General features: G+C 45.0%; 1 protein-coding gene across 1 annotated transcript in view; it reads right to left on the reverse strand.

The window, feature by feature from the left end:
• The window catches only part of LOC126160842 (sterol O-acyltransferase 2-like), a 173473-nt gene that overhangs the window by 54089 nt on the left and 93518 nt on the right, over positions 1-25866 (reverse strand). Inside the window, exon 4 of the mRNA XM_049916933.1 lies at positions 19057-19205. Within this exon, the coding sequence (XP_049772890.1) occupies positions 19057-19205 (149 nt within the window). The remainder of the gene's footprint in view (positions 1-19056; positions 19206-25866) is intronic.

Here is a 25866-nt window from a genome sequence, read left to right on the forward strand (position 1 = left end):
CACTGCAAAATGTTTTTAATAGCTCCCTTGAACGAAACAATCTCGAAATGTGACTGAATTCAAAGATTCTGGTTGTGTGTGAAGTACACCAGCCGCAATACAAATGGTAATATTACCGATGACAATGTCCTTCACCAAACAAGACCAAGCAAATGTTCCAGAACTGGAATCAAGAACAGCTGCCAACGTAAGTAACTTATATATCCTCGATGTAGCGAAGCAGCTTAAAGCACTTAATAAAGACAAGTGTTCCATTCTAGAAAGCTTACCACTTAGGTTACTTTCGGAGTATCATGGTACAATAGGGACATACTCAGCTATCACATAGAACAGCTCACTCTACGAAAGATCCGTGCTGAAACACTGGGAAGGTGCACAGATCACACATATATTCAAGAAAGGAAGTAAGTAAGTAGGATTAATCCGATGAATTAAGGACGCATATCACTGATGTCAAGTTGCAGGAGGATTATGGAACATATACTGTGTTCCAGAATTATGGATTACCTTTAAGATAACTGTCTATTGACACAGTCATCACGGATTCAGAAGATATCCTTGTGAAACACGGCTAGCTCTTTATTAACTCTAAGTAGTGAGTGCTATCGACAGAAAATCATCGAATAAAACAATAGTGTTATCTGGAGTTCCTCAAGGAAGTATTATAAGCTCTCTACTGTTCCTGATCCATATACCCGACTTGGGAAACAATATGAGCAGCCCTCTTAGATTGTTTGCGTATTGGAAGGAAAATCAGCATTGGCCGTATTTTGTTGTTTTATTGTCATCAAAATTTATTGTGATCAGAATCGATTTCCAGTCACTTAGTGACCATCCTCAGGGCTGTAATATACAATTAAATAGGTAGGCACTGGTATCAAGCTATAACCACAAGCTTAGAGCGCTTATGTGATCGCTCTAAGCTTGTGGTGATTTGGTCGTGGTGCACACAACACTGTACGGAGTCGCCTATCAATTGTTTGCTTATGTTGCTGTAATCTGTCGTCACGTTGAAATCATCAGAAGATAAAAACCAACTGCTACATTATTTAGACAAGATGTCTGTATGGAGTGAAAAGTGGCAGTTATGTCTGAACAAGTAGTATTGTGAGGTCAGACACATGAGTACGAAAAGGAATCTTAAATTTCGGGTACAAATAAATCCACAAATTTAAATGCTGTCAAGCTAACTAAATACCTAGAAATCACAATTACGAACAACAAAGTGGAACATTCACATCGATAATGTTGTGGGGTTGGCAAAACAAAGACTAATTTATTGCCAGAACACGTAGAAGTTGCAACAGGTTTACTAAAAAGACTGCCTACAATACCCTTGTCCATCCTCTGCTGCAGTACTGCTGTGCCCTACGGGATCCTTTCCTGATAGGACTGACGGGAGACATCGAAGAAGTCTAAACTATGGGCAGCTCGTTTCGTATTATCGTGAAACAGGAGAGTGTATCACGCATATGATAAGCGAGTTCGGGGAGAGGGGGGGCAATCATTAAAACGAAGGCGTTTTTCTCTGATGACATATTTTCACGAAATTTCAGTCATGGACTGTCTCCTATAAATGTGGAAATATTTTGGCAGGAATCTACATAGGGAGAAATGATCATCGTAATATGAGCAATGAGAGGTTCAGATAGGTTTAAGTGTACGTTCTTCACCAAGTGACTTTAGAGAGTGGAATGGAAGAGAAACAGTCTAAGGTGATTTGAAGATACCTCTGCCAGACACTTAAGCGTCAATTGAAGAGTATCCATGCAGATGAAGACTGACCCTGCCCATACTATAAACTTTCTTCCGAAGAATTTAGCGAATAACGATGTCTCAGCGGGTAGAGAACAGGCTGACGTCATCTTGTCGCAATCAGTGCCACAAAGACATCACAAGTGAACTTACGTGTTCGACTACATAGAACAGTGACCTCCAGTACTTCCAACAATTTTAAATGTAATCTTTGAGATTATGTGGCAGCTTCTACTGCTTGGCTTGTCTGGAAGTTACTGCTCTTTTGCACAGACCGTGACACCTTAGACAGAACACTGTTTCAAGGAGCAGCTAACGCGAATGTATGTTAAGCTGGAAAGCAGGAAATATTTTCTCCATAAGAAGTGATCTGAGCAAGCTCTGAATTCTGTTTAAGTTCCATCTGTGATTTTGTTCCCATGAAATTACAAATGCACAACCACATACTTTGAATACACTGGAGTCCAACAACACTGATAGCTTTCAGCTGAATTAGTATCTTAATTGTAGGTCTAGTAATACTTCCCATGTGTGACTGTTGAAAACTTAATTAGGCAGAATTTACATGTTGGAGCGCAGCGTACTGGTAACTGCACTGGAGGTAAGGTCAGGTGAATTCGACAGGTCGACGAAGTGTGGCTGGCCTTCAAGGACGCAGTACTGGCAGGTAGGTCAGTATCAATGGAGGGTCATGTACCACGGTAAAGTGCCACTAGGTAAGAGTGCCCAACACCACGTTGTCAATTAGGGTCTGACTTAAGTTTTAGCAGAATCAGCCGATGCAAAATTTGTTGCATTTGTTAGCAGCACAACTTTAAGTTCAGTTTCCGACAATCTTACCAGGAGATGGTATTAGAGTTTCATGCCCTCAGCGCCAACTGGCGGCTTTCGGTCTTGCGCTGGGCAGCGGTCGTAGCGTTTGGACTCAACAGTGTAGCCAACGTTGGTTCAGTGCAATCTGTCCCTAAACCGCGATCTAAGCCCTGATCTAGAAAATGGCCCCATTAGATGTAGCACGACAGAAGAAACTTCCCAGCCCATCTAATCACAGTCTGTCAAGAAAAGGCTAAACTCACGCACAAAGTTTCTAGCAATGACAACCCCAGGTTCAATTTAACCCTCATTGCTGTAGAGTTACGTGACAATTCAATAATGCCATTGTAGCTTTGCAGGAGGCAGCGGCTTCGTCTGGAAAGATACAGACCCACCTCAAGATTTACACAGCAAAGTGTTTGGAGGATTACTCGAGTCTTCAAGTACTCTCCCAGCAGAGGGGTGTGAAATTGTTATCAGGGACCGTCCCTGGCGTCCAGAAGCCATTTGGCCGACAATGAAAGAACCGTGTAGCAATCTTTGCCGGACGGCATGGTCCACTCTGCGCAGCACTATTGGACATGCAGCTTTGGTATGTAAGTGCTTCAGACCTGAGACTGACTACATATGCGACCAGCAGAACGACGACATACACAATAGCTCCTAACTCTGTGCAACTTCCCAGTACATTGTAGTGATGCAAGTCAAGGGAAGGAACCGCTGCCGTAATTGTGCTGCCTAACTTAATCAGCTGGGGGCAGTGTTTCGCCACCTCGCCAGCGCTACCATTCCGTCAATTTCCAGCGGTGTTAGAGATCAAACGGGGCGAGGACGACTCTAATGTTTTGCGTTCCATACATCAGAAATCGAGGCGCCAGTTGTACGTCACTGCTATGCTGCCTCGCTGCTGTTCTAGTATGACAAGTCTGAACGATGGCGCCGCAGCTGCTCCCCACGCGTCGACTCGTTCCCTCGTAACTACATCTACACTCCACGTTCTGCACAGGGTGCGTCACATCGTACCACTTATTAGGATTTCTTCCTGTTCCATTCACGTATGGAGCGCGGGAGGAATTACTGATAAAATGCCCCTGTCCACGCAGTAATTATTCTTTCTTTACGATCTCTGTCTGATCCATATGTAGGGGAATGTATTATATTCCTGGAGTCAATTTTAATTCTGTTCTCGAAACTTTGTTAATACACTTTCTCGGTATAGTTTACGTCTATCTGCAAGAGTGTGCTAGTTCAGTGCCTTCAGTATCTCTGTGATACTCCCACGGATTAAACAAGTCTGACCATTCCTTGCTGCCCTTCTCTGTATACGTTCAATATCCCCTGTTAGTCCTATTTGGTGCTGGTCCCACACACTTCAGCAATATTCTAGAATCGGCAGCACGTGTGGTTTGTAAGGAATCTCCATCGTAGACCGATTGAACTTCCCCAGTGTTCTACTAATAAACCGAAGTCTATTGTCAGCTTTACCCACAACTGAACCTATGTGATCGTGCCATTTCATATCCCTACTGAATGTTACATCCAGGTATTTACATGTGTAGGCCGATTTCAACAGTGACACACTGATACTATGGTCTTGGGATACTATGTTTTTCGTTTTCTGAAGTGCACAATTTTACATTTGTCAACATTTACAGAAAGTTGACAATTTTTTGCACCACTTTGAAATCTTAACATCTGACAATATTTATGCAGAGTGTACTTAATTATAGATAACTGCATCATCTGCAAAAAGTCTGATTTTACTATTGGTGTTATCTGCAAGGTCATTAATATATGACATGAATAGCAAGGATCCCAAAACACTTCCATGGGGCTCACCTGAAGCTACTTCTACATCTGACGATGACTCTCCGTAAAATACAACATGCTGCATACTCCCTACCAAAATGTCATCAATCCAGTCACAAGTTTCACTTCAAACTGTTACGACTTCTGCACCACTTGTTAGCAGCAGACACAGTGGCTCCCCCCTGCGGGTCCGGGGATTAGAATAGGCCCGAGGTATTCCTGCCTGTCGTAAGAGGCGACTAAAAGGAGTCCATCCCCCTCACGGGGGTAGTTAGCGCCTGCGTCCGGAGACGGACGGTTTCACGACCTATAATCGTGGTCTTTTTGGTTTTTCTCTTCTCGTTTCTTCCTTCCTTTTGTTGGTCCCTTTCTTTGCTCTTCTCCACCTCACTGTCTTCCTTACTCTTTCCCTTGACTTCTCCTTGCCTTCTCATTGCCTTTTTCTCCTTGCCTTCTCATTGCCTTTTTCTCCTTGCCTTCTCATTGCCTTTTTCTCCTTGCCTTCTCATTGCCTTTTTCTCCTTGCCTCCTCATTGCCTTTTTCTCCTTGCCTTCTCATTGCCTTTTTCTCTTTGCCTTCTCATTGCCCTTTTCTCCTTGCCTTCTCATTGCCTTTTCTCCTTGCCTTCTCATTGCCTTTTTCTCCTTGCCTTCTCATTGCCTTTTTCTCCTTGCCTTCTCATTGCCTTTTTCTCCTTGCCTTCTCATTGCCTTTTTCTCCTTGCCTTCTCATTGCCTTCTTCTCCTTGCCTTCTCATTGCCTTCTTCTCCTTGCCTTCTCATTGCCTTCTTCTCCTTGCCTTCTCTGGTCTCCGCCTCGGCGTTTGAGACAGTCTGTCCTCTTTCTCCCTCTCTCTCTTCTTTTTCCTCTTCTTCCTTCCTCCCTGTGCGTGTCTGAAGGCCGACCCACGCGTTCGCACGCATAGCCGGTGACGGGGTAACGCGTAAGTCCCCGCCCTGGGTAGACATGTAAGGCACGCGCGTACCCCCTGGTAAAGGCCAGGCCCGGGGAGGGGTGATTGCCTGAGCTGATACCTTCTGACCATGCCGATTGGTCCCTCCGTCTGTTTCTCGGGAGGTGTGACCTGAGGTGTAAACATTCACCTAAGGCGGGAGTGCCCTCTGAGAGGGTCCCCACAAGGAAGGAGCGCGCCATCGGAGACGCTGGCAATCATGGGGGATTCCTCCGCAATGGATTCTACTCCATCGCTTTCGACTTCGACCCAAAAACGGAAACGTAACCAGCCAACAGTGACAAAAGTACTACCGCCTGCCCCACAGTTCCTCGTAGTTTCTCGCACTGAGGACGGAAAGGATTTTTCCTCTGTCAACCCTTTTGTTATTCAGAAGGGCGTTGATGCCATAGCCGGATCTGTCAAATCTTGTACCAGGTTGCGTAATGGCACCTTATTACTAGAAACTGAGAGTGCCTTTCAGGCACAAAAACTGCTTCGGGCCACCCTCCTGTACACGTTCCCTGTCCGGGTGGAGGCCCACCGAACTTTGAATTCGTCTCGTGGTGTAGTGTATACTAGCTCCCTCGACGGATTGACTGACGAGGAGCTTCAATCTTTCCTCGCTGAGCAGGGCGTGACGGCTGTCCATCGGGTCATGAAAAAGGTCAACAACGACCTTGTACCGACCCGGACACTCTTCTTGACCTTCGATAGTGTTAAGCTGCCATCGCGCATCAAGGCGGGCTACGAGGTTATTTCTGTTCGCCCCTATGTCCCGACACCTACGCGCTGCTACCAGTGTCAGCGTTTCAATCACACTCGACAGTCTTGTTCCAATGCGGCTAAATGTGTCACTTGTGGCAGGGATGCCCATGAGGGTGACTGTCCACCTCCGTCTCCTCATTGTGTGAACTGTCAGGGTGACCATGCCGCATCCTCCCGCGACTGTCCTGTCTATAAGGACGAACGTTGCATCCAAGAAATTCGTGTCAAAGAGAAAGTGTCCACCTCGGCTGCTCGCAAGCTATTGGCTAGTAGGAAGCCCACGCTGCTCCCAGCGGGGAAATATAGTACTGTCCTCGCCTCTCCTCGCACTACCCGGGAGGTCGCAACCCAGACATGCGATCTGACCTTCAGCACCACGGTCGTCCGTTCGGCAAGTGCTAAGATCGCGCGGTCGACGTCTCCTCTTCCTCCCATCACACCACAGACACCAGCCACTTCCTCAGCTTCTGCTAAGTCGAAGACCCCGAAGTCAGATGCACGGTCCTTCAAGAAGGAACCATCCCGTGCAGACTTCCTCCGTCCCTCGACCTCCCAGCCTTCGACCGGTACTTCCACCAAACGTCCTTCCAAAAAGGCGCATAGGAAGCACAGTTCTCCTTCTCCGCCACGGCGCATCTCTTCTCCTGCGCCACCCAGCGGTTGCCGCCCCAGGCCGTCATCCGTTTCGCCTGGCCGCACCGCCGGTAGCCGTACATCTGGCCGTTCACCGGCGGAGGAAGCTCCCCCTCCCGGCCATCCTCCCGAGATGGCCGATGACCCTATAGACCCCATGGATGATGACTGTCCGCCTACTGATAGCGGCGGCAGTGCTCGCTCGAAGCCAGGCCCTAAGCGGCCTTCGAGGTGACCCCTTCTATCATCTTCCTTTTCTTACGATGGCACTTATTCACTGGAATATTCGCAGCATTCGCTCCAACCGAGAGGACTTGAAGTTGCTGCTCCGCTTGCATCGTCCGCTCGTCGTAGCCCTCCAGGAAACGAAGCTACGCCCATGCGATCACATTGCCTTGGCACACTACACCTCTGTGCGTTTTGACCAACCCCCTATGGTAGGAATCCCAGCTCATGGAGGGGTTATGTTGCTGGTCCGGGATGATATTTACTACGATCCCATCACGTTGCACACCGGCCTGCAGGCAGTTGCCATCCGCATTACTCTCCCCACTTTTACGTTTTCCTTTTGTACCGTTTACACTCCCTCGTCATCTGCCGTTACCAGGGCAGACATGATGCAACTTCTTGCTCAGCTACCTGCACCGTTTTTGTTAACTGGAGACTTCAATGCCCACCATCCCCTTTGGGGTTCTCCAGCCTCCTGCCCGAGGGGCTCCTTGTTAGCAGACCTTTTCAACCAGCTCAATCTTGTCTGCCTTAATACTGGCGCCCCTACTTTTCTTTCGGACACATCTCATACCTATTCCCATTTAGACCTCTCTATATGTACTCCCCAACTTGCACGCCGGTTTGAGTGGTATGCACTTGCTGATACATATTCGAGCGACCACTTCCCGTGTGTTATCGATCTCCTGCAGCATACTCCCTCTCCGTGCTCATCTAGTTGGACCATCTCCAAGGCAGACTGGGGGCTCTTTTCTTCCAGGGCGACCTTTCAGGATCAAACCTTCACAAGCTGCGATCTTCAGGTCGCACACCTCACGGAAGTCATTCTCGCTGCTGCTGAATATTCCATCCCTCACCCTACTTCTTCTCCACGTCGCGTACCGGTCCCCTGGTGGACCGCAGCATGTAGAGACGCTTTACGTGCTCGTCGACGTGCTTTACGCACCTTTAAACGCCACCCTACAGTGGCGAATTGTATTAATTATAAACGATTACGTGCTCAGTGTCGTCGTATTATTAACGAAAGCAAGAAAGCCAGCTGGGCTGCTTTCACAAGCACCTTCAACAGTTTTACTCCTTCTGTTGTCTGGGGTAGCCTGCGCCGGCTATCTGGCACTAAGGTCCACTCCCCAGTTTCTGGCTTGAAGGTCGCGAATGAAGTCCTTGTGGCCCCTGAGGCTGTCTCCAATGCCTTCGGCCGCTTTTTCGCCGAGGTTTCGAGCTCCGCTCATTACCACCCTGCCTTCCTCCCCCGCAAACAGGCAGAGGAGGCTAGGCCACCTGACTTTTGCTCCTCGAATTGTGAAAGTTATAATGCCCCATTCACCATGCGGGAACTCGAAACCGCACTTGGCCGATCACGGTCCTCCGCTCCAGGGCCTGATTCTATTCATATTCAGATGCTGAAGAACCTTTCTCCTGCGGGTAAAGGTTTTCTTCTTCGTACATACAATCGCATCTGGATTGAGGGACATGTTCCCGCATGCTGGCGCAAGTCTATTGTTGTCCCGATTCCTAAGCCGGGGAAGGACAAGCACTTGCCTTCCAGTTATCGACCTATCTCGCTTACCAGCTGTGTCTGTAAAGTGATGGAGCGAATGGTTAACTCTCGATTGGTTTGGCTGCTAGAGTCTCGACGCCTACTCACCAATGTCCAATGTGGATTTCGTAGGCGCCGCTCTGCTGTTGACCATCTGGTTACCTTGTCGACCTTCATTATGAATAACTTCTTGCGGAAGCGCCCGACCGCGGCTGTGTTCTTTGATTTGGAGAAGGCTTACGACACCTGTTGGAGGGCGGGCATTCTCCGCACCATGCATACATGGGGCCTTCGCGGTCGCCTCCCTCTTTTTATTCGTTCCTTTTTAATGGATCGACAGTTCAGGGTACGTGTGGGTTCAGTCCTGTCCGACACCTTTCGCCAGGAGAATGGGGTGCCACAGGGCTCAGTTTTGAGCGTCGCTCTGTTCGCCATCGCGATCAATCCAATAATGGATTGCCTCCCAGCTGATGTATCAGGCTCCCTTTTTGTGGACGATTTTACCATCTATTGCAGCGCGCAGCGTACACGTGTCCTGGAGCGCTGTCTTCAGCGTTCTCTTGACCGTCTTTACTCCTGGAGTGTCGCCAATGGCTTCCGTTTTTCTGCCGAGAAGACTGTCTGTATTAACTTCTGGCGCTACAAAGAGTTTCTCCCACCGTCCTTACGACTTGGTCCCGTTGCTCTCCCAATCGTGGAGACAACCAAATTTTTAGGCCTTACCTTTGACAGGAAACTTAGCTGGTCTCCACATGTGTCATATTTGGCCGCCCGTTGTACCCGTTCTTTAAATGTCCTCCGTGTTCTCAGTGGTATGTCGTGGGGAGCGGATCGAACCGTCCTACTTCGTCTATATCGGTCGATCGTCCGCTCCAAGCTGGATTATGGGAGCTTCGTATACTCCTCTGCACGGCCATCCATCTTACGCCGCCTCAACTCCATCCAACATCGGGGTTTACGACTTGCGATCGGAGCATTTTATACCAGTCCCGTAGAGAGTCTTCATGCTGACGCTGGCGAATTGCCACTCACTTACCGGCGCGATATACTGCTTTGTCGGTATGCCTGTCGGCTACTGTCAATGCCCGACCATCCGTCTTATCGTTCCTTTTTTGACGACTCTCTCGACCGTCAATACGGGTTGTATGTCTCTGCCCTGCTACCGCCTGGAATTCGCTTTCGTCGCCTCCTTCAACACCTTGATTTTTCACTCCCTGCAACCTTTCGAGTGGGCGCGAGCCACACGCCACCTTGGCTCCAGGCTCAGGTCCGCGTTCACCTTGACCTCAGCTCGCTCCCAAAAGAGGTCACCCCCAGTTCGGTCTACCACTCCCGTTTTTTGGAACTTCGTTCGAAGTTCATCAACATGACTTTCATTTATACAGATGGCTCTAAGACCAATGATGGGGTCGGGTGTTCCTTTATAGTCGGGGCACAAAGTTTCCAATACCGGCTCCATGACCATTGTTCGGTCTTCACAGCTGAGTTCTTTGCCCTCTACCAGGCTGTTCTTTACATCTGCCGCCACCGACATTCTGCTTATGTCATCTGCTCAGATTGCCTGAGCGCCATCCAGAGCCTCAGTGATCCGTACCCGGTTCACCCTTTCGTACACCGGATCCAACGCTCTCTTCAGCGGCTGGTGGACGTCGGTCCGCCGGTTAGCTTTATGTGGGTTCCTGGCCATGTCGGTATCCCTGGGAACGAAGCTGCAGATGCCGCGGCCAAGGCTGCGGTCCTCCAGCCTCGGACAGCTTCTTGTTGTGTCCCTTCGTCCGATTTTAGCAGGGTCATTTGTCGGCGCGTTGTGTCGCTGTGGCATGCCGATTGGGCTGCACTTACCGACAACAAGCTTCGGGCCTTAAAACCTCTTCCCGTGGCTTGGACGTCCTCCTCACGCCCTTCTCGGCGGGAGGAGGTCGTTTTAGCAAGGTTAAGGATTGGACACTGCCGGTTCAGCCATCGCCATCTGCTGACGGCTGCGCCGACGCCGTTCTGCCCATGTGGGCACTTGCTGACGGTTAGACACATTTTAATGTCCTGTCCCGATCTTAACCAACTGCGCCTCGATCTTAACCTGCCTAATACTTTCGATGCCATTTTAGCGGATGACCCACGAGCAGCTGCTCGTGTTCTTTGTTTTATCAATTTGACAAACCTCGCTAAGGACATTTGATGTTGTTTTTTAATCCTATGCCTGTCAGTCCCTTTTAGCGTGTTTTCCCTTTTAGTTGTTGTTGTCAACTTGTGCCTCGCGGTGCATTTTTAGAGTAGTCAGGGCGCTAATGACCATTGAAGTTGTGCGCCCTAAAATCACAAAAAAAAAAAAAAAAAAAAAAAAAAAAAAGGGACAGTGGCTGCACCAAAGACTGAGACGGCGTGGAGTTTTACAATTATTTAATGAACTTTCTTTACAATTTCTTCTTCGTCGTCGCTGCCCAGCCCTGCGGATCCCTCCGCCTGGCTGCTGCTGTGTAGGTTCTCTGACAATGCGCGCAACGCGCGCCGCTGATCGCACTCGGGAGCCTCAGGCCACCAGTGCTCCGCTGAAGCCAGGATGCCCTGTGGTTGAGATGAACTCGTCGCCGCTCGGCGTCCCAGTACGGCTCGCCCACGGAGCCGCGTCGCCGGGAGGTCAGCTGCCGACACCAGCTCCACTGGCGGCTGAGAAGCAGCCAGTCGCGATGTCCGCGAGGTCCCATCATGGACGGACCACGCGCCGTGGGGCCGGGTTGCCGTGAAGTCCGGGCCTCAGTCTCCGGCGGCGCCTGTGACCAAGACCTTTCTGCGGCCGGTCCTGCTGGAAGTTCTCTCTGTAGTTAGCCAGCCATGGTGCCGACCGAACTCGGGCCGACCTCCAGAGCTGAAGTTGACATCTGGCGGCAAACGGATGACTCCTGCGAGATGGAACAGACTTCTGGAATCGTCACCTACGAAGATTGAACATTGGGACATGGACCACGTCCGTCCTCAGATCCGAACTGCTTCCTAATGGCTTCTGTCTGTTGCTGCCTGCACTCCACTATTTACATCTGGCAGGAGAACGTTTTTACCCTCGATGGTAGCTTTTTGTTATTACTCCCGCAGTATATTGCAGCGTAACTTAGTGTGCTGGCCTGACATCTCCTTACTCAGCACTCTCCAGGCATCGCTCGGCGCTGGGTGTGTGTACGTCCTTGTGTCAGTCTGTTGGTAGACTGCTGCTGTCAGCAAGGCTATCTGTTCCTGCCTACTTTGCAACACCTCGGTAACCCGCGTGCCTCTGTTTTGCCATTCTTGACTGCATGAAGCAACGCTTACTCCATGTGGCCTCAACAATACCCATATGATTGTACTTTTGACAATAAGCTTAGCTGTGGCACTGACTCAAATGCTGCTCGGAAATGAATGAAACAGTGCATGTACCTGGTTGGGTTGATCCATACCTTTTAGCATGTCATGTGAGGAAAGTCCGAGTTTGGTTTCACATGAAGCGTGCTGGAGTGGTAGGCTAGTTATTTGCACTTAGTACAGTAGCCGAGTTCACCCACTTATTGTGGTTAATTAGCACCGAAAGGGCAAAAACGATCGCCTCTCAAGATCGGATGATCTTTAAGAAACATAGTTTTCTTCTGACGCCCTGGACCGTCTCAAAAATCCTAAGTAATGCAGTATATGCAAGTGCAAATGTGCTCCTTAAGAGAAATAATGACACCTGGCAAAACTCCGATACTACAGACCTCGCTTCAGACGAGAAACACATTCGTATAAAGCTCGTTCAGTGCAAACAGAAGGGTTGCAATTCCTGTTTATTCCACATCCGCCATGACAAAATATATGGGCTCCGTCGAACGACAACAGGGCACAGAGCGGAGTCAGTTATGTCCCTGCGACCGAAAAGCATGTAATCTGTGTAGTCTTCTTAGCGTGACAATTTCATTTTCGTATTCTGTTTTCTTGTGCTGCTGTGACATTTTGAAGTCTGTATGTCAACTGTTAGACATTTCTCTGCACAGAGATTAGATATTAAAAAGAAGCTTCATTTTCGGTAGTATACATATAAATATGCATAGAGGCGACGGAAGTCATGGAATAGCTATATGCACATATACAGATGGCGGTAGTATCGCGTACACAAAGTATAAAAGGGCAGTGCATTGCCGAAGCTATCTTTTGTACTCAGGTGAGACATGTGAAAAGGTATCCGACGTGATTACGGCCACACGACGGGAATTAACAGACTCTGAACGCCGACTGGTAGCTGGAGCTAGACGTATGGGGCATTTAATTTCAGAAACTGTAAGGAAATTCAATATTCGGAGACACACAGGGTGAAGAGAGTGCCGGTAATACCAAATGTCCGGCACTGTGTCACCACGGACACTGCAGTGGCCGATGGCATTCACATGAAGCTCGAGAGCAGCGGCGTTTGCATAGAGTTGTCAATACTAACAGACAGGCAACACTGCATCAAATGACTGTAAAAATCTATGTGGGACATACATGTCCATTACAACAGTGCGGTGAAATTTTTCGTTACTGGATTATGGCAACAGCCAACCGACGCGAGTGCCTTCAGTAACAGAACATCACCTACAGCGCCTTTCCTGATCTCGTAATCATATGGGCTGGATCCCAGTCGCCTGTAAAACTGTGGCCTAGTCAGAAGAGTCGCTGTTTCAATTGTTAAGCGCAGATGGTATGGTTCAAGTGCGGCGCAGAGCCCACAAAGCCATGGTTCCAAGTTCTCAACAACGTACTGTGGAAGCTGGTGGTGGCTCCATAATGGTGTGGGTTGTGGCTATATAGAATGGACTGGGTCCTATGGTCCAACTGGACCAAGTAGGAATTGTTATGTTCGGCTACTTGTAGTTGCCAAAGTTCACCAGCGGCTATCTACAGCAACATCAAGGTGTCACAATGCAGAACTTGTTAGGTTCGACACTGACAAGTTAAATGATGAAAACTTTAGAAGAAGGTACATGATAGAAATTTCAAATAGGTTTGATGCTCTCAGGACACACGAAGATCAAGACGGGGATGTAAATAAACAGTGGATCACTGTGAGGAATAATATCAAAGAGGCAGCGAAGGTCACAATAGGTAAAATTAAAAAGAACAGGAGGAAACCGTGGTTTGATGAGGAATGCAAGAAATTGGTAGAGGAAAGGAGAAAAGCGCGATTAGATTGGGATAGAATGGGAGACAGAAAACGAGAGGAGTTCTTGAACTTGAGAAGGGAAGTTGGTCGTAGGCTACGGGCAAGGGAAAGGGATTATTTGAACAATCAAATTACAAAAATTGAAACAAACAGTAAAACAAAAAACATGAGGGAACTTTACCTAGACATAAATGGGTATAGGAAGGGCTTCAAGGCTAGGACAAATGCACTTCGAGGGGATGCTGGGGGAATACTGACAGACCCCAGTGCTATATTAAGTAAATGGAGGGCGTATTTTGAGCATCTAATAAATGTACACCAGGAAGCAGGAAATGAGCAGACATACCCATACAGCAGAACCCCAGATACCTGAGCCAACGTTAAAGGAAGTAAAAGATGCAATCAACAAATTGAGAAACCATAAAGCACCAGGATCAGATTGCATAACTACAGAATTACTTAAAAATGGACTGCAAGTAGTTCACAAAGTGATAACTGAAGTATTGACCTCAGAGATGATAGCTGAAGAGTGGCAGGAGTCGATTCTGATCCCAATTTTTAAGAAAGGTGACAAAATGGATTGTAGTAATTCTAGAGGGATATGGCTATTACCAGTACGTTCCAAAATTTTCTCGAATATTCTGCTAAGCAGGCTTACACCATATGCAGATGAAATGTGGGGATTACCAAGCCGGCTTTCGGAGGAACAGATCAACTATAGACCAAATATTCACCCTGCGTCAAATTTTGGGAAAGAAATGGGAATACAATAAACCAGTTCATAATCTTTTCATAGATTTTACAGAATCATATGATTCAGTATTGCAATCAAAATTGTACAAAATTCTTTTGGAACTTGGAATACCAAAGAAGTATGTTAGACTTATAGGAGTGAGTTTGAAAAACACGAAAGGTAGAGTACGCGTGGGGAAATTGGAGTCCGAAGAATTTGTAATAAAGAACGGACTTAAGCAGTGATATGCCCTGTCTCTGCTACTTTTTAATTTAGTCCTAGAATATATTGTATGAATAGCAGCAGCTAATTCAGAGGGTGTGGAGTTAAATGGAAATATTAAGATATTAGGGTATGCATATGATCTAAACATCATTAGCGATAGGAAAGAATCTGTGACAGCAAATGCGAATGCGTTAATCAAGGCTAGTGAAGATGTAGATCTAAGGATAAGTGAAGACAAAACTAAATACCTGGTTACTACTAGAATGCCAACAGCAGTAGATCAGAAACTGTTAAGAGTTGGAGACATGCAGTTTGAAAAAGTGAACACATTTAAGTATTTAGGCGTGGACATCACTTCGAGAAATGAGACTGAATCCGAACTGAAGAAGAGATTGCGGGCGGGAAATGCGTGCTACTTCTCACTGAATAGATTACTTTCATCACGGATATTGTCTAGCAATTTAAAGATTAGAATATACAAAACTATTATTCTACCAGTTATGCTGTATGGGTGTGAGACTTGGTCTCTCAATGTCCAAAATGAAAAGCCGCTTCGAGTATTTGAAAACAAAATTTTGAGGAAAATTTTCGGAGCGAAAAGGGATGACATTAGCGAAGAGTGGCAAAAACTGCATAACGAAGAGGTTCACGATCTCTATTCAAGCCCTGACATAATCAGTATTATTAAATCACGTTGGCTGCGGTGGGCGGGTCATGTAGCTCGAATGGATGAGGGCAGGGCAGCGCGCAGAGTACTGGTAGGGCATCTAGAAGGAAAACGTCCTGTGAGGAGACCGAGGCGTAGATGGGAGGACATTGTGATGGCTGATTTGAGGAGCCTAGGTATTGAAGGTGAACGGACGGAAATAGCCCCAGACGGGGACAGATGGCGAAAATATGTTGCTGTGGTAATGGACTCTCGAGTCCGGTATGACCAGTGAGTAAGTAAGGCTACTTTGAGAACATTTGCAGTCATTCATGTTTCCGACCGAAGATGGACTTTTTACGGATGACACTGCGTCATGACACCGGGTCACAGTTGTTTGGATTGGTTTGACGAACATTCTGGACAATTCGAGTGAATGATCTGGTCATCCAGATCACTGGACTTCAGTCTCATCGAACATTTATGGGACATAATCGAGAAGTCAGGTCGTGCACGTAATCCTGCACTGTTAACACTTCCACAATTACGGACGGCTAAAGACGCAGCATGGCTGAATGTTTCTGCAAGGGATTTCCAACGACTTGTCGAGTCCGTGTCACGTCGAGTTTCTGCACTACGCTGGACAAATATACATGTATATAAATTATGAAATGAACATTATTCACTGGTAACTAGTCAGTCATTATATTGGTCTGGAACGCCTAACCAGGTTGGGGGATCCTTGACGGCGAGTCATCTAGTCGGGGAGGGGGGAGGGGGGTCTGCTTTAACATGGGCTTTCGCCTTGAAGTCACCATGGCTGTACTGTCATCCTGGTAACTGCCTGTCTGGGGTGATCTAGCCGCAGCACCGACGGGCCAAGGATCGAACAGAGGGCTTTCCAGCGACAGGTCCACCGGGTTTCCGCCACATTCGGAGGCAGTCCGGCAATCAGTTTTGCTTACGCCTTAGCCGCATCGCCAGCAGCTGACCCATCAACTGATCAACATGCAATTAGTTTTAAGAGAGGAAAATGACACTTCAATATAGACGGCACCTCTCATAGTGCTGAACAAACAAAATTTCTGGGAATGTGTATTGATTCGCAGTTGAAATGGCATGAAGACACGAACATACTTGGAAACAAAATGTCACGAGCACGTTACGCCCTTTTAGTTCTGTCGTCAGTGTACAATAGCCAGTGACGTTTAGCTACATTTTATTCATATGTACACCAGGTTCTGAACTAAGCAATTCATTTCTTGGGAACAGATGCACGTAATTTTAACACCCCTATCAGCCACAGGAAACAGCTATAAGAATAATAACCAAAAATAGTCTAGCACATTGCAAGGATCTGTTCAAAACACTGACTTAACTACGCCACGCAGATACAGTCATTCACCACCTATACACATCAAAAGTAATATTACGATTGCACAAATAGCTGTGTCTATGATCATGGAACAAGAGCTAGACCGAACTTTCCCTTACAAAGAAAGAAAAATATGGATCTCAGAGCATTTCTTACGAAGGAATAAAACTGTACAATATACATATAGCCCAGGGAGATTGAAGAGATTCCTAAAAAAACATTAAAAAGGCTCTTAAGAAGTACCTAGTAAGCAATATATTCTAGACTGTGAACCATTACATTACACAGTCTACTTGTTTCATAAAAAAAAATAAAAACAGCGATAATGAAACGTTTCCCATAAAACTTTCACGTTGTTTATTTCCATGGAAAAGTTACTCCTAAGGTTACGCTACGTTTAATACTAAGACATTCTCTTTCTGAGATCAACATCTCACTTGCTATAGGAAGCGATGACTGTTTTTGACGCTAGCAAATAGGCAGTCGCGTTACGCAAAATGGGTACCTGAAATCGCCGTTATGCTCCTTACACTGTGTGTAGTGTAACATTATGATACTACACTGAGGAGACAAACTGGTACACCTGCCTAATATCGTGTAGGGCCTCCGCGAGCACGCAAAAGTGCCGCAACACGACGTGGCAGGGACTCAACTAATGTCTGGAGGGAATTGACACCATGAATCTTGCAGGTCTGTCCATAAATCCGTGAGCGTACAAGGGAATGGAGATCTCTTCTGAACAGCACGTTGCGAAGCATCCCAGATATGCTCAATAATGTTCGTGTCTGTGGAGTCTGGTGGCTAGCGGAAGTGTTTAAATTCAGGAGAGTGTTCTTGGAGCGACTCTGTACCAATGTTGGAAGTGTGGGGTGTCGCACTGTTCTGCTGGAATTGCTCAAGTCCGTCGGAATGCAAAATGGACATAAATGGATGCACGTCATCAGACAGGATGCTTACGTAGGCCTACGTGTCACCTATCAGAGTAGGCGTATCAGGGGTCCCATATAATTGCACACGACCCCACAACATTACAGAGCCTCCACCAGCTTGAACAGTCCCCTGCTGACATTCAGGGTCCATGGATTCAAAAGTTTCTCTCCATACCCGTAAACGTCCATTGGCTTGATAAAAGTTGAAATGAGGCTCGTCCGACCAGGCAACACGTTTTCAGTCAACAGTCCAATGTCTGTATTGACGGGCACAGGCGAGGCGTAAAGCTTTGTGTCGTGCAGTCATCAAGGGTAAACGAGTGGGCCTTCAGCTCCGAAAGCCCATATCGATGATGTTTCGTTGAACGATTCACACGCCGACACTTGTTGATGGTCCAGCACTGAAATCTGCGGTAATTTCCGAAAGGGTTGCACTTCTGTCATGTTGAACGGTTCCCTTAAGCCGTCGTTGGTCCCGTTCTTGCAGGATCTTTTTCCGGCCGCAGCTATGTCGGAGATTTGATGTTTTACCGGATTCCTGATATTCACTCGTGAAATGGTCGTACGGGAAAATCCGCACTTTATCGCTACGTCGGAGATGCTGTGTCCAATCGCTCGTACGCCGACTGTAACATCACGATCAAACTCACTCAAATCTTGATAACCTGCTATTGTAGCACAAGTAACCGATCTGCGCCAGACGGTTCTTGTCTTACATAGGCGTTGCCGACCGCAGTGCTGTTTTCTATGTGTTTACATTTCTCTGTATTTCAATACTCATCGCTGTACCAGTTTCTTGGGCGCTTCCGAGTGCGCGTGTGCGCGTGTGCTCCCATTGAGTGGGAATGACAAACGAATGATTAGTGTAGCACTAGTCTTTTACATTATTTAGTAACTTTTGCGTAAAACAATATTGTACAGTAGGAACAAAACCGAATGAGGTAGCAATGTTTTCAACAGAATGACGTTTTATTCGGGAGGGTGCAGGCTCCAGTCTTCACCGGCAATCGTGATTTAGTTTTTGTGTGACTTTCCAAAATTACTTTAGGCAAATGCTGGGATGGTTTGTACTATAAGGACACCAGACCACCTGTCCCGTCCTTTAACTAGATCTGTAAACTCTTGTAAACATGAATGGTTATTCTTGTTCTTTAAATGTAATCCCGATGGAAGTACCATAATCTTGTGGAAGTGGCCTACGGATGAATAATACGATTGGCACTAGCATAGTACAGCACATCACATCACGGCCGCCAGGAATGGTAGTTTTGGGATATCACAGGCCCTAGTGACTACTGGGTATGCCTCATCCCCACATCTTGCACCGTGGATCACGAGTTTCATACCTACCACCAACAGCCTGACGTGAACACGGGTCTTTCGTAGTAACTACTGGGAAATAAAGTATTCATATGTCTTAGTGCTATCTGTGACTTGGGCTGCACAGCTATTTCCACCATACATAATCTTTCTCGAATTTCTAAGCTCACTTAACTTACGGTAACTGACCTTTAGTAGGCAGAGCGACCCGCAGCGCAGACCAGCGGCAGAAGACGGCGTACAGACAGCAGGTGGCGGCCTGCATGCAGAGCCACGTGGTGATTACCGTGTGGTACCCGGAAAAGTTCCACCACACCAGCGACAGGCCAAGCTTCACTCTGCAATGTACACGACACACCACTCCTCTAACACTCAATTCTCTTAATCTCGAAATAAAGGTGGTCACTCATTTCCCATGTTGCTTAGGGAAAGTGGACCACCACCGTCTTTGAAAACTACTCGTGATCATTGAAACAATTTCTGAAGGGCGTTTTTCCTTGCTCAAACAATTGTAGCGATTTTTCAGTCACATTTCAATACTTTCTATAATTATCTTCGCTCAAAATTTGAGAAATTTACTGACATTATCTACTTTGTGATTACTGTGTGGCACTCGGACAAATTCCCCTACTTCACGTACTGTCTTACCAGAAATTTTGCAGGAAACAATTACAGTACTGATGGAGTCGACTCATCAGATTCAACGCAAAGACGATGTCGATAGATCTCCATAGGAGTGACCAATGTGAACAGTACTGATTGATGTTCTTTTTACTTAATTGAACATGACCCTTTAAGTATTGCTGGAACAGATATGCATTATTTACAGACTCTTGTTCTGAGTGAATATTTAACAGTCTCGGTACACAATATCTGTTTATCAGTAATCCTCTGCAGAAACCTTTATATTTGGAATTTGAACCATTTTTTCCAATGGCTCTGAGCACTATGGGACTCAACATCTGAGGTCATCAGTCCACTAGAACTTAGAACTACTTAAACCTAACTAACGTAAAGACATCATACACATCCATTGCTCGAGGCAGGATTCGATCCTGGGACCGTAGCGGTCGCACGGTTCCAGACTGTAGCGCCTAGAACCGCTCGGCCACCCCGGCCGGCTGCACGGCTCAGAAACCTGTGTAACAGTGACCACATAAAATATTGCAGTATAATTGTTCTAAACTCAAACTCATTGTAGTAGTATTATTACTAGGTTTGCCGGAATCTTTATTTTGATCGATGATATACTGTTCCACAAACTTGGCATTTGCACCACGATAGAGTTTTATTTAATTTCATAATTGTGCCCTATGACAGCTGGTTTGCTTGGTCGTTTTACTGGGATGTGTTGCTAATATTCATTGCACCTCTCTGCGATCGTTCTGGTAGCCTTCTGTCACATAAGACATCCCACATTCCCATGTCGCTCACTTAACAAAGAAGATATTTTATCTTGCTTAACTTGAGCGAAATGCATGGTAGTATCCTATTCCCGTAGACGTCTACGTATCTCTCGGCCAGCGTAGGGCAGATGATTCTTTGCCTCCCTTTCGCAATCTAATCCTCTTCGTCAGCTGTTGCGGATATCTGCAACGCCCGTTCATATTGCCGATTTGAGTACCCATTCCTTTGAAACATCTATTAGTGTTCCTGTTATTTAAGATGCCTCCAGCCGTCTCACCCAGCAGGTCTGATAAACTCCGAGAGAAAGTGTATTTCACGAAATAATGCGGACACTGAATTCATGTTGCTTTTTTGTGTTCAGAGATAGACATTTTTCAGCCCAAAATTGGGTCTAGTCCAATGCCTTCTTGCTTCCCTGTCGTAACTCTTAGAGGGTAGTTTTAAAGGGACAGTTGAATCAGGAGACTTTCCTTATCCCGATATTCGCTACAACTGCGTCTCTCGCCACATCTGTAAGACCTTACCTGATTGGGTTTGCCTTCACTGGTCTTACACCTGTTCTGAGGCAGTTAACACTTCTCTGAGGCAGTTAACACTTCTCCGAAACATCCCTGTCAAGTTCTTTGCGCTGGGCGTCTCCAGGTAGTTTTCGGTACGATCTTTGTTCAAGAATCTCTTACGGGTCTTAAGTCTCGCAAGTTCACAGGACTATCCAAATAAGGTGTAACATCACAGAAGGTATTCTTAAGTCTCTCAGCGTGTCTGCGACCAGCTCTTCGAGAACTCATGTCCGTAAATCCGGCTCCTCTGCCTCGTTCAACGAATGGCGCGGGTTTCATGCAAGCTGTTAGTTCCGCTAAAAGGTAAGTTGACTGTTTTGACAAATTTAGATCTTAATCACAGCGGGCAAGCGTAGTTTTTCTGTGAAGAAACACAGTACCCCGACAGTAGTTACCAGGACCTTTGGTCAGGTTCAGCGTTTACTGTTAGCCAGTTATCTCTTATTATTTCTTGGTGGGTCTTTATGACAGTCTTCTCCCAGTGATGTTTGTACGTCGCTAACAGGTCCAGGCATGTCAGTTTATTCGCGTGTTCCAAGGTGACGTCACTGCATGATACATCCACCTGTAAGTCTGCTTGTTTTGGGCATAGATAGAAATAACATAACTGCCAAGACCGCTAAAACATTTATTCATATAGATTTACATCTACATCCATACTATGCAAGCCACCCGACGGTGTGTGGCGGAGGGTACCTTGAGTACCTCTCTCTGTTCTATTCCAGTCTCGTATTGTTCGTGGAAAGAAAGATTGTCGGTATGCCTCTATGCGGGCTCTAATCTCTCCAATTTTATCCTCATGGTCTCTTCCCGAGATATACGTAGGAGGCAGCAATATACTGCTTGACCGGTTTCGGCAGTTCTCTTGTTCAGATCTTCAAAAGATGAGACCGAAAATGCTAGGATACAGCAACCAACGTAGGCTAACAGCATACACAATTATATCCAAAATTTGCAATACATGGACTAGCAACGTACCTATGTTTACACCATTACAGTGTCTTCTCCTTGAGCACAGTAAGTGGTGCTACACATGTTGGCATCGTGAGCTATACTACAAGTGGGCATGTCAGTTTTAAAGTAACAGCTACGTACACACCTATTACAAATAATCACATTACCACCATTTCACAACTGACAGATCCCATCGTAAACGTTCGTAGTGGTACGTAAGTACATCAGACGGCGCAGTGGTAGTACAAATTGATAATACCATCTAACATTAGATTAAGGCATAGAGCTACTATTTCATATAACTACGTAAGACTAAAACTATTGTAACATGTAAGCCAAATCAGCATCAAACATTTTTAAAAAATCGTCTGTAAAACCACGTGCAACTTCCATAAAACTCAGTTTATACATAAATATCTTAGATCTGTAAAAAAAATTTTTGAAACATTCCTTAAGCAGTCTTATGAATTCACCAAATGTTCTTTTATACAAAGTCACAACCAATAGGACGAACTACAATCACTTAAAAGCTCTATATGTACAGCTAATGGTATCACATGTAGGTTGATTTTGATATGTCAAGGAGTAGCTCGATATCCACAAGCACAGACACGACACTTCATCAGGAATACATTCAAAGTATGTCTTAACAATGGAGCCACTTAATGTTTGTGCTTTTGTTGCCACTTACTATGTTCACATGAGCTTATGGAAGACAACACATCACTCGAGGTGGAGATGGAATCTCGTCACCTGACGCCATTGTGCAGTGTGATCCGCTGATATCTAGGTAAACACTCTTCAGTGTTTAATATAACAAGTGTACAGTTCTTACATCATGTGGGATTGCAATCACTGTTAAAGTAAGCGATTTGGGTAAGAGTCATCAGCTCTCGGTCTGTATTTACTTTCTCTAACGGTAATCTTGCAATTCTATGTAGCATGGTAATAAAGTATTCCAGCTTATTTCGCTGTGGTCAATGACTACCGTAGTGTCCTAGTAGATAACCTGTACAGGAAGGTTAATAAAAGTGTAAAAATAATTCAAGTAATAGCACTGTAGAACAAACTATTTAAAATCAAAATTTTATACACATTTGTTACTATTGCACATAGAAAAGTTTCAGATAGAACAGAACGGCAATTATTTTTAAAAAGCTTGCTTTTAATACTGCTAACACAGTAAAATAAAACTTGAGACATAATATTGAGAAAGACTTACACAAATATAGAAAGACTGGAGTACGTAAGATTGTGGCGAGTACCAAGAATTTTATGTTGGGGAAACAGTGCTAGCGACGAATGTTTCCCCGGAGATCACCTGCGTGACAAAATATTACAAACGTAAGGCACAACACTTAAGTCTTACATAAAGCCTCTGAATGGAGGAGGATGAATATTTCAGAGATTTTGCAGGTAAATGGCAATCTAAGGCGTCATCCGTAACGTTTGTTGAACGATGAGCTGGTCAAACTTTCTTACTGTTCTTGATGAGGTCCAAGCGCGTCTTTAAACCGACGATAACTTTAACTATGCACGTTTAGACGTAGCATGTCATTAGATTCTTTGACTTCTTTCATTTTTAATCGTTACTTGTGATAGGAGAAATACTTTTTGATCTACCTAGACTTCAGGTTTCAATGTGCTCAGTGCTACGATAACAGCTACCTAGCCTTCACAAGAAATACCATATATACACATGTTATAGAAGGTATTAAATTAAAATCTGTAATAACAATGTTTAGTGTGTGGTAGAGTTCCTACTGACTGCGATCTAAAATTGTGCAGCTTACAATCTGATTTTCTCAAAAATTTCGTATTTTGGTTTCGGTCGTATGACTTTTACATGTATCCTTTATGTCTTATAGTAATGACTATTAATATATCATGAGGTGTTGAAAGAATATTGTAACCATAAGCCATACAGTATTTCATGATAGCACATTTTATATTAATCATCTAAAGAGTATCACGTGAAAACAGTAACGATACTACAACAGATGTGTATGAAGGGTTAGCAATACGAGATCAGTTGTTACCATACGAGATGGGTTTATAATTTTAAGCGCAAATCATACAAAGAAACGAATATACCTAGACATCGAGAGAGAACGTTGTACATGGAAGAGCATGTCGGGTGTCGAAATTTCAGCTGTGTGTCACACGACGCGTTGTTTTAAGTAATCACCTCTATGCGTCACATTAAGAGGCAATGAACGTTTGTTAGATTGATGACTGGATCGAAAATAACTATTGCAGTTCCACATGACATGTCAAAAAATGGAAAAGAATTCGTCTATTTATAGTCCCATACGTAATTTTTGTCGTTGATTCCAAGTACTTCGGGATAGATTGAAATTAGGATGATGTACACGCTCGCACATTGATGGTCATCCCGAGAGAATACCTGTGAATATTAATTACACATATATCTATCAATCAATAGCAAAATTAGGTCACGAGTTATTTGACGAGAATTTGTAATCTAAAGGGGCTTGTAACTGTGCGCTGATTATGGAAAACAATGATTTAACCTGAACATCAGGTGACAAAATTGCAGGTAGACATCGGTAACGAGCTTGCACCTAGACTTAGAACGAGATGATGTATACAAGCTAGTACAAATAGCATGTCTGCTAACAAAAAAGCAAATTATTGATTGTAGCTCCATTGGTAAATAAGTACAGAGTATACTTTCCAGATGAAAAGAATCTAATGTATTTATTGCACCTTTGATTTCGAGTATTTAAAAATATAATAAAACTAGCTCACTTATGGCATTAAGACAAGAAAGTTTTGTAATTTTAATTTCATTTTATGTAGTTTGCTACTAATAATGATTAAAAATAATTTTATAAATATTCCTAGAAACTTTTGAGAGGAAGATTGGTATACAATGTTATTCTGTATGATAAGTTGCCTTATAGATTTGTTGTAAAAATATTTTTAAAATTATGATTTAGACACTGCTCATATTCCAGTACATGTTGACATTTTGGCATTAGCCGTCTAAGTACAATATCGTTCTATAAAAGGTGTATGTAAGAGTGAGCTGGTAATCCTAGATCATGGACTTTGATGAAGAGCGATTGCAATGCCACATGGTGTAATAATTGTACAATGGCGCATTTAACATTGGAAGAGTGTTCACCTAGCTCTCAAGTGAAGTGTTTTCCTTGAAAAACTAGCGTAAATATCGTAATTAACAACGAAAGTACAAACATTAAATAGCTCCATTGTTGGTACACCTACCTTGAAGGTATTCTTGATGAAATATCATGTACGTGCATGTAGATATCGAGCAATCCCTTGAAGTATTACTATTACCCTACATATGATACCATATGCTCAGAGTTTTTAGATGGTCATAGGATTTTGTATTGGTCGTGATTTTATGTAAAGGAAAATTCGATAAAGAATTGCTAAGAATGTTCATGAAAAGTTTCTAATTTTTTTTAGAACGGTATAAAAAGGTTTACATATAAATTACGTTTTATGGATGTTGCACATGTTTTTCAGACGATTTTTTAAAAAATATAGTATGCTAACTTGGCTTATATGTTAGATAATAATTTAGGCACATGCAGTTATAGGAAATAACAGATATATGTCTTAAACTAGTGTTAGATGATATCTATCTCTACCATCAATGCGCAAACTGATGTACTTACGCACCACTAAGATTGTTTACGATGGGATCTGGCAGTTTTCAAATGGTGGTGGGTTGTGTTGTTTGGAAGAGAAGACCAGACAGCGAGGTCATCGGTCTGATCGGATTAGGGAAGGAAGTTGGCCATGCCCTTTCAAAGGAACCACCCCGGCATTAGCCTGGAGCGATTTAGGGAAATCACGGAAAACCTAAATCAGGATGGCCGGACGCGGAATTGAACCGTCATCCTCCCGAATGCGAGTCCAGTGTGCTAGCCACTGCGCCACCTCGCTCGGTAGAAATGGTGGTGAATGTGAGCATTTGTGACCCGTGCAACAATATGTGTGTACGCAGCTGTTATTTTGAAATTGACGTGCCGACTTCTAGTATAACTCACGATCCAGCATGTACAGCACCCCTTACTGTACT

The sequence above is a fragment of the Schistocerca cancellata genome, chromosome 2 (genome assembly GCF_023864275.1).
Source record: "Schistocerca cancellata isolate TAMUIC-IGC-003103 chromosome 2, iqSchCanc2.1, whole genome shotgun sequence".
Taxonomy (NCBI): Eukaryota; Metazoa; Arthropoda; class Insecta; order Orthoptera; family Acrididae; genus Schistocerca; species Schistocerca cancellata.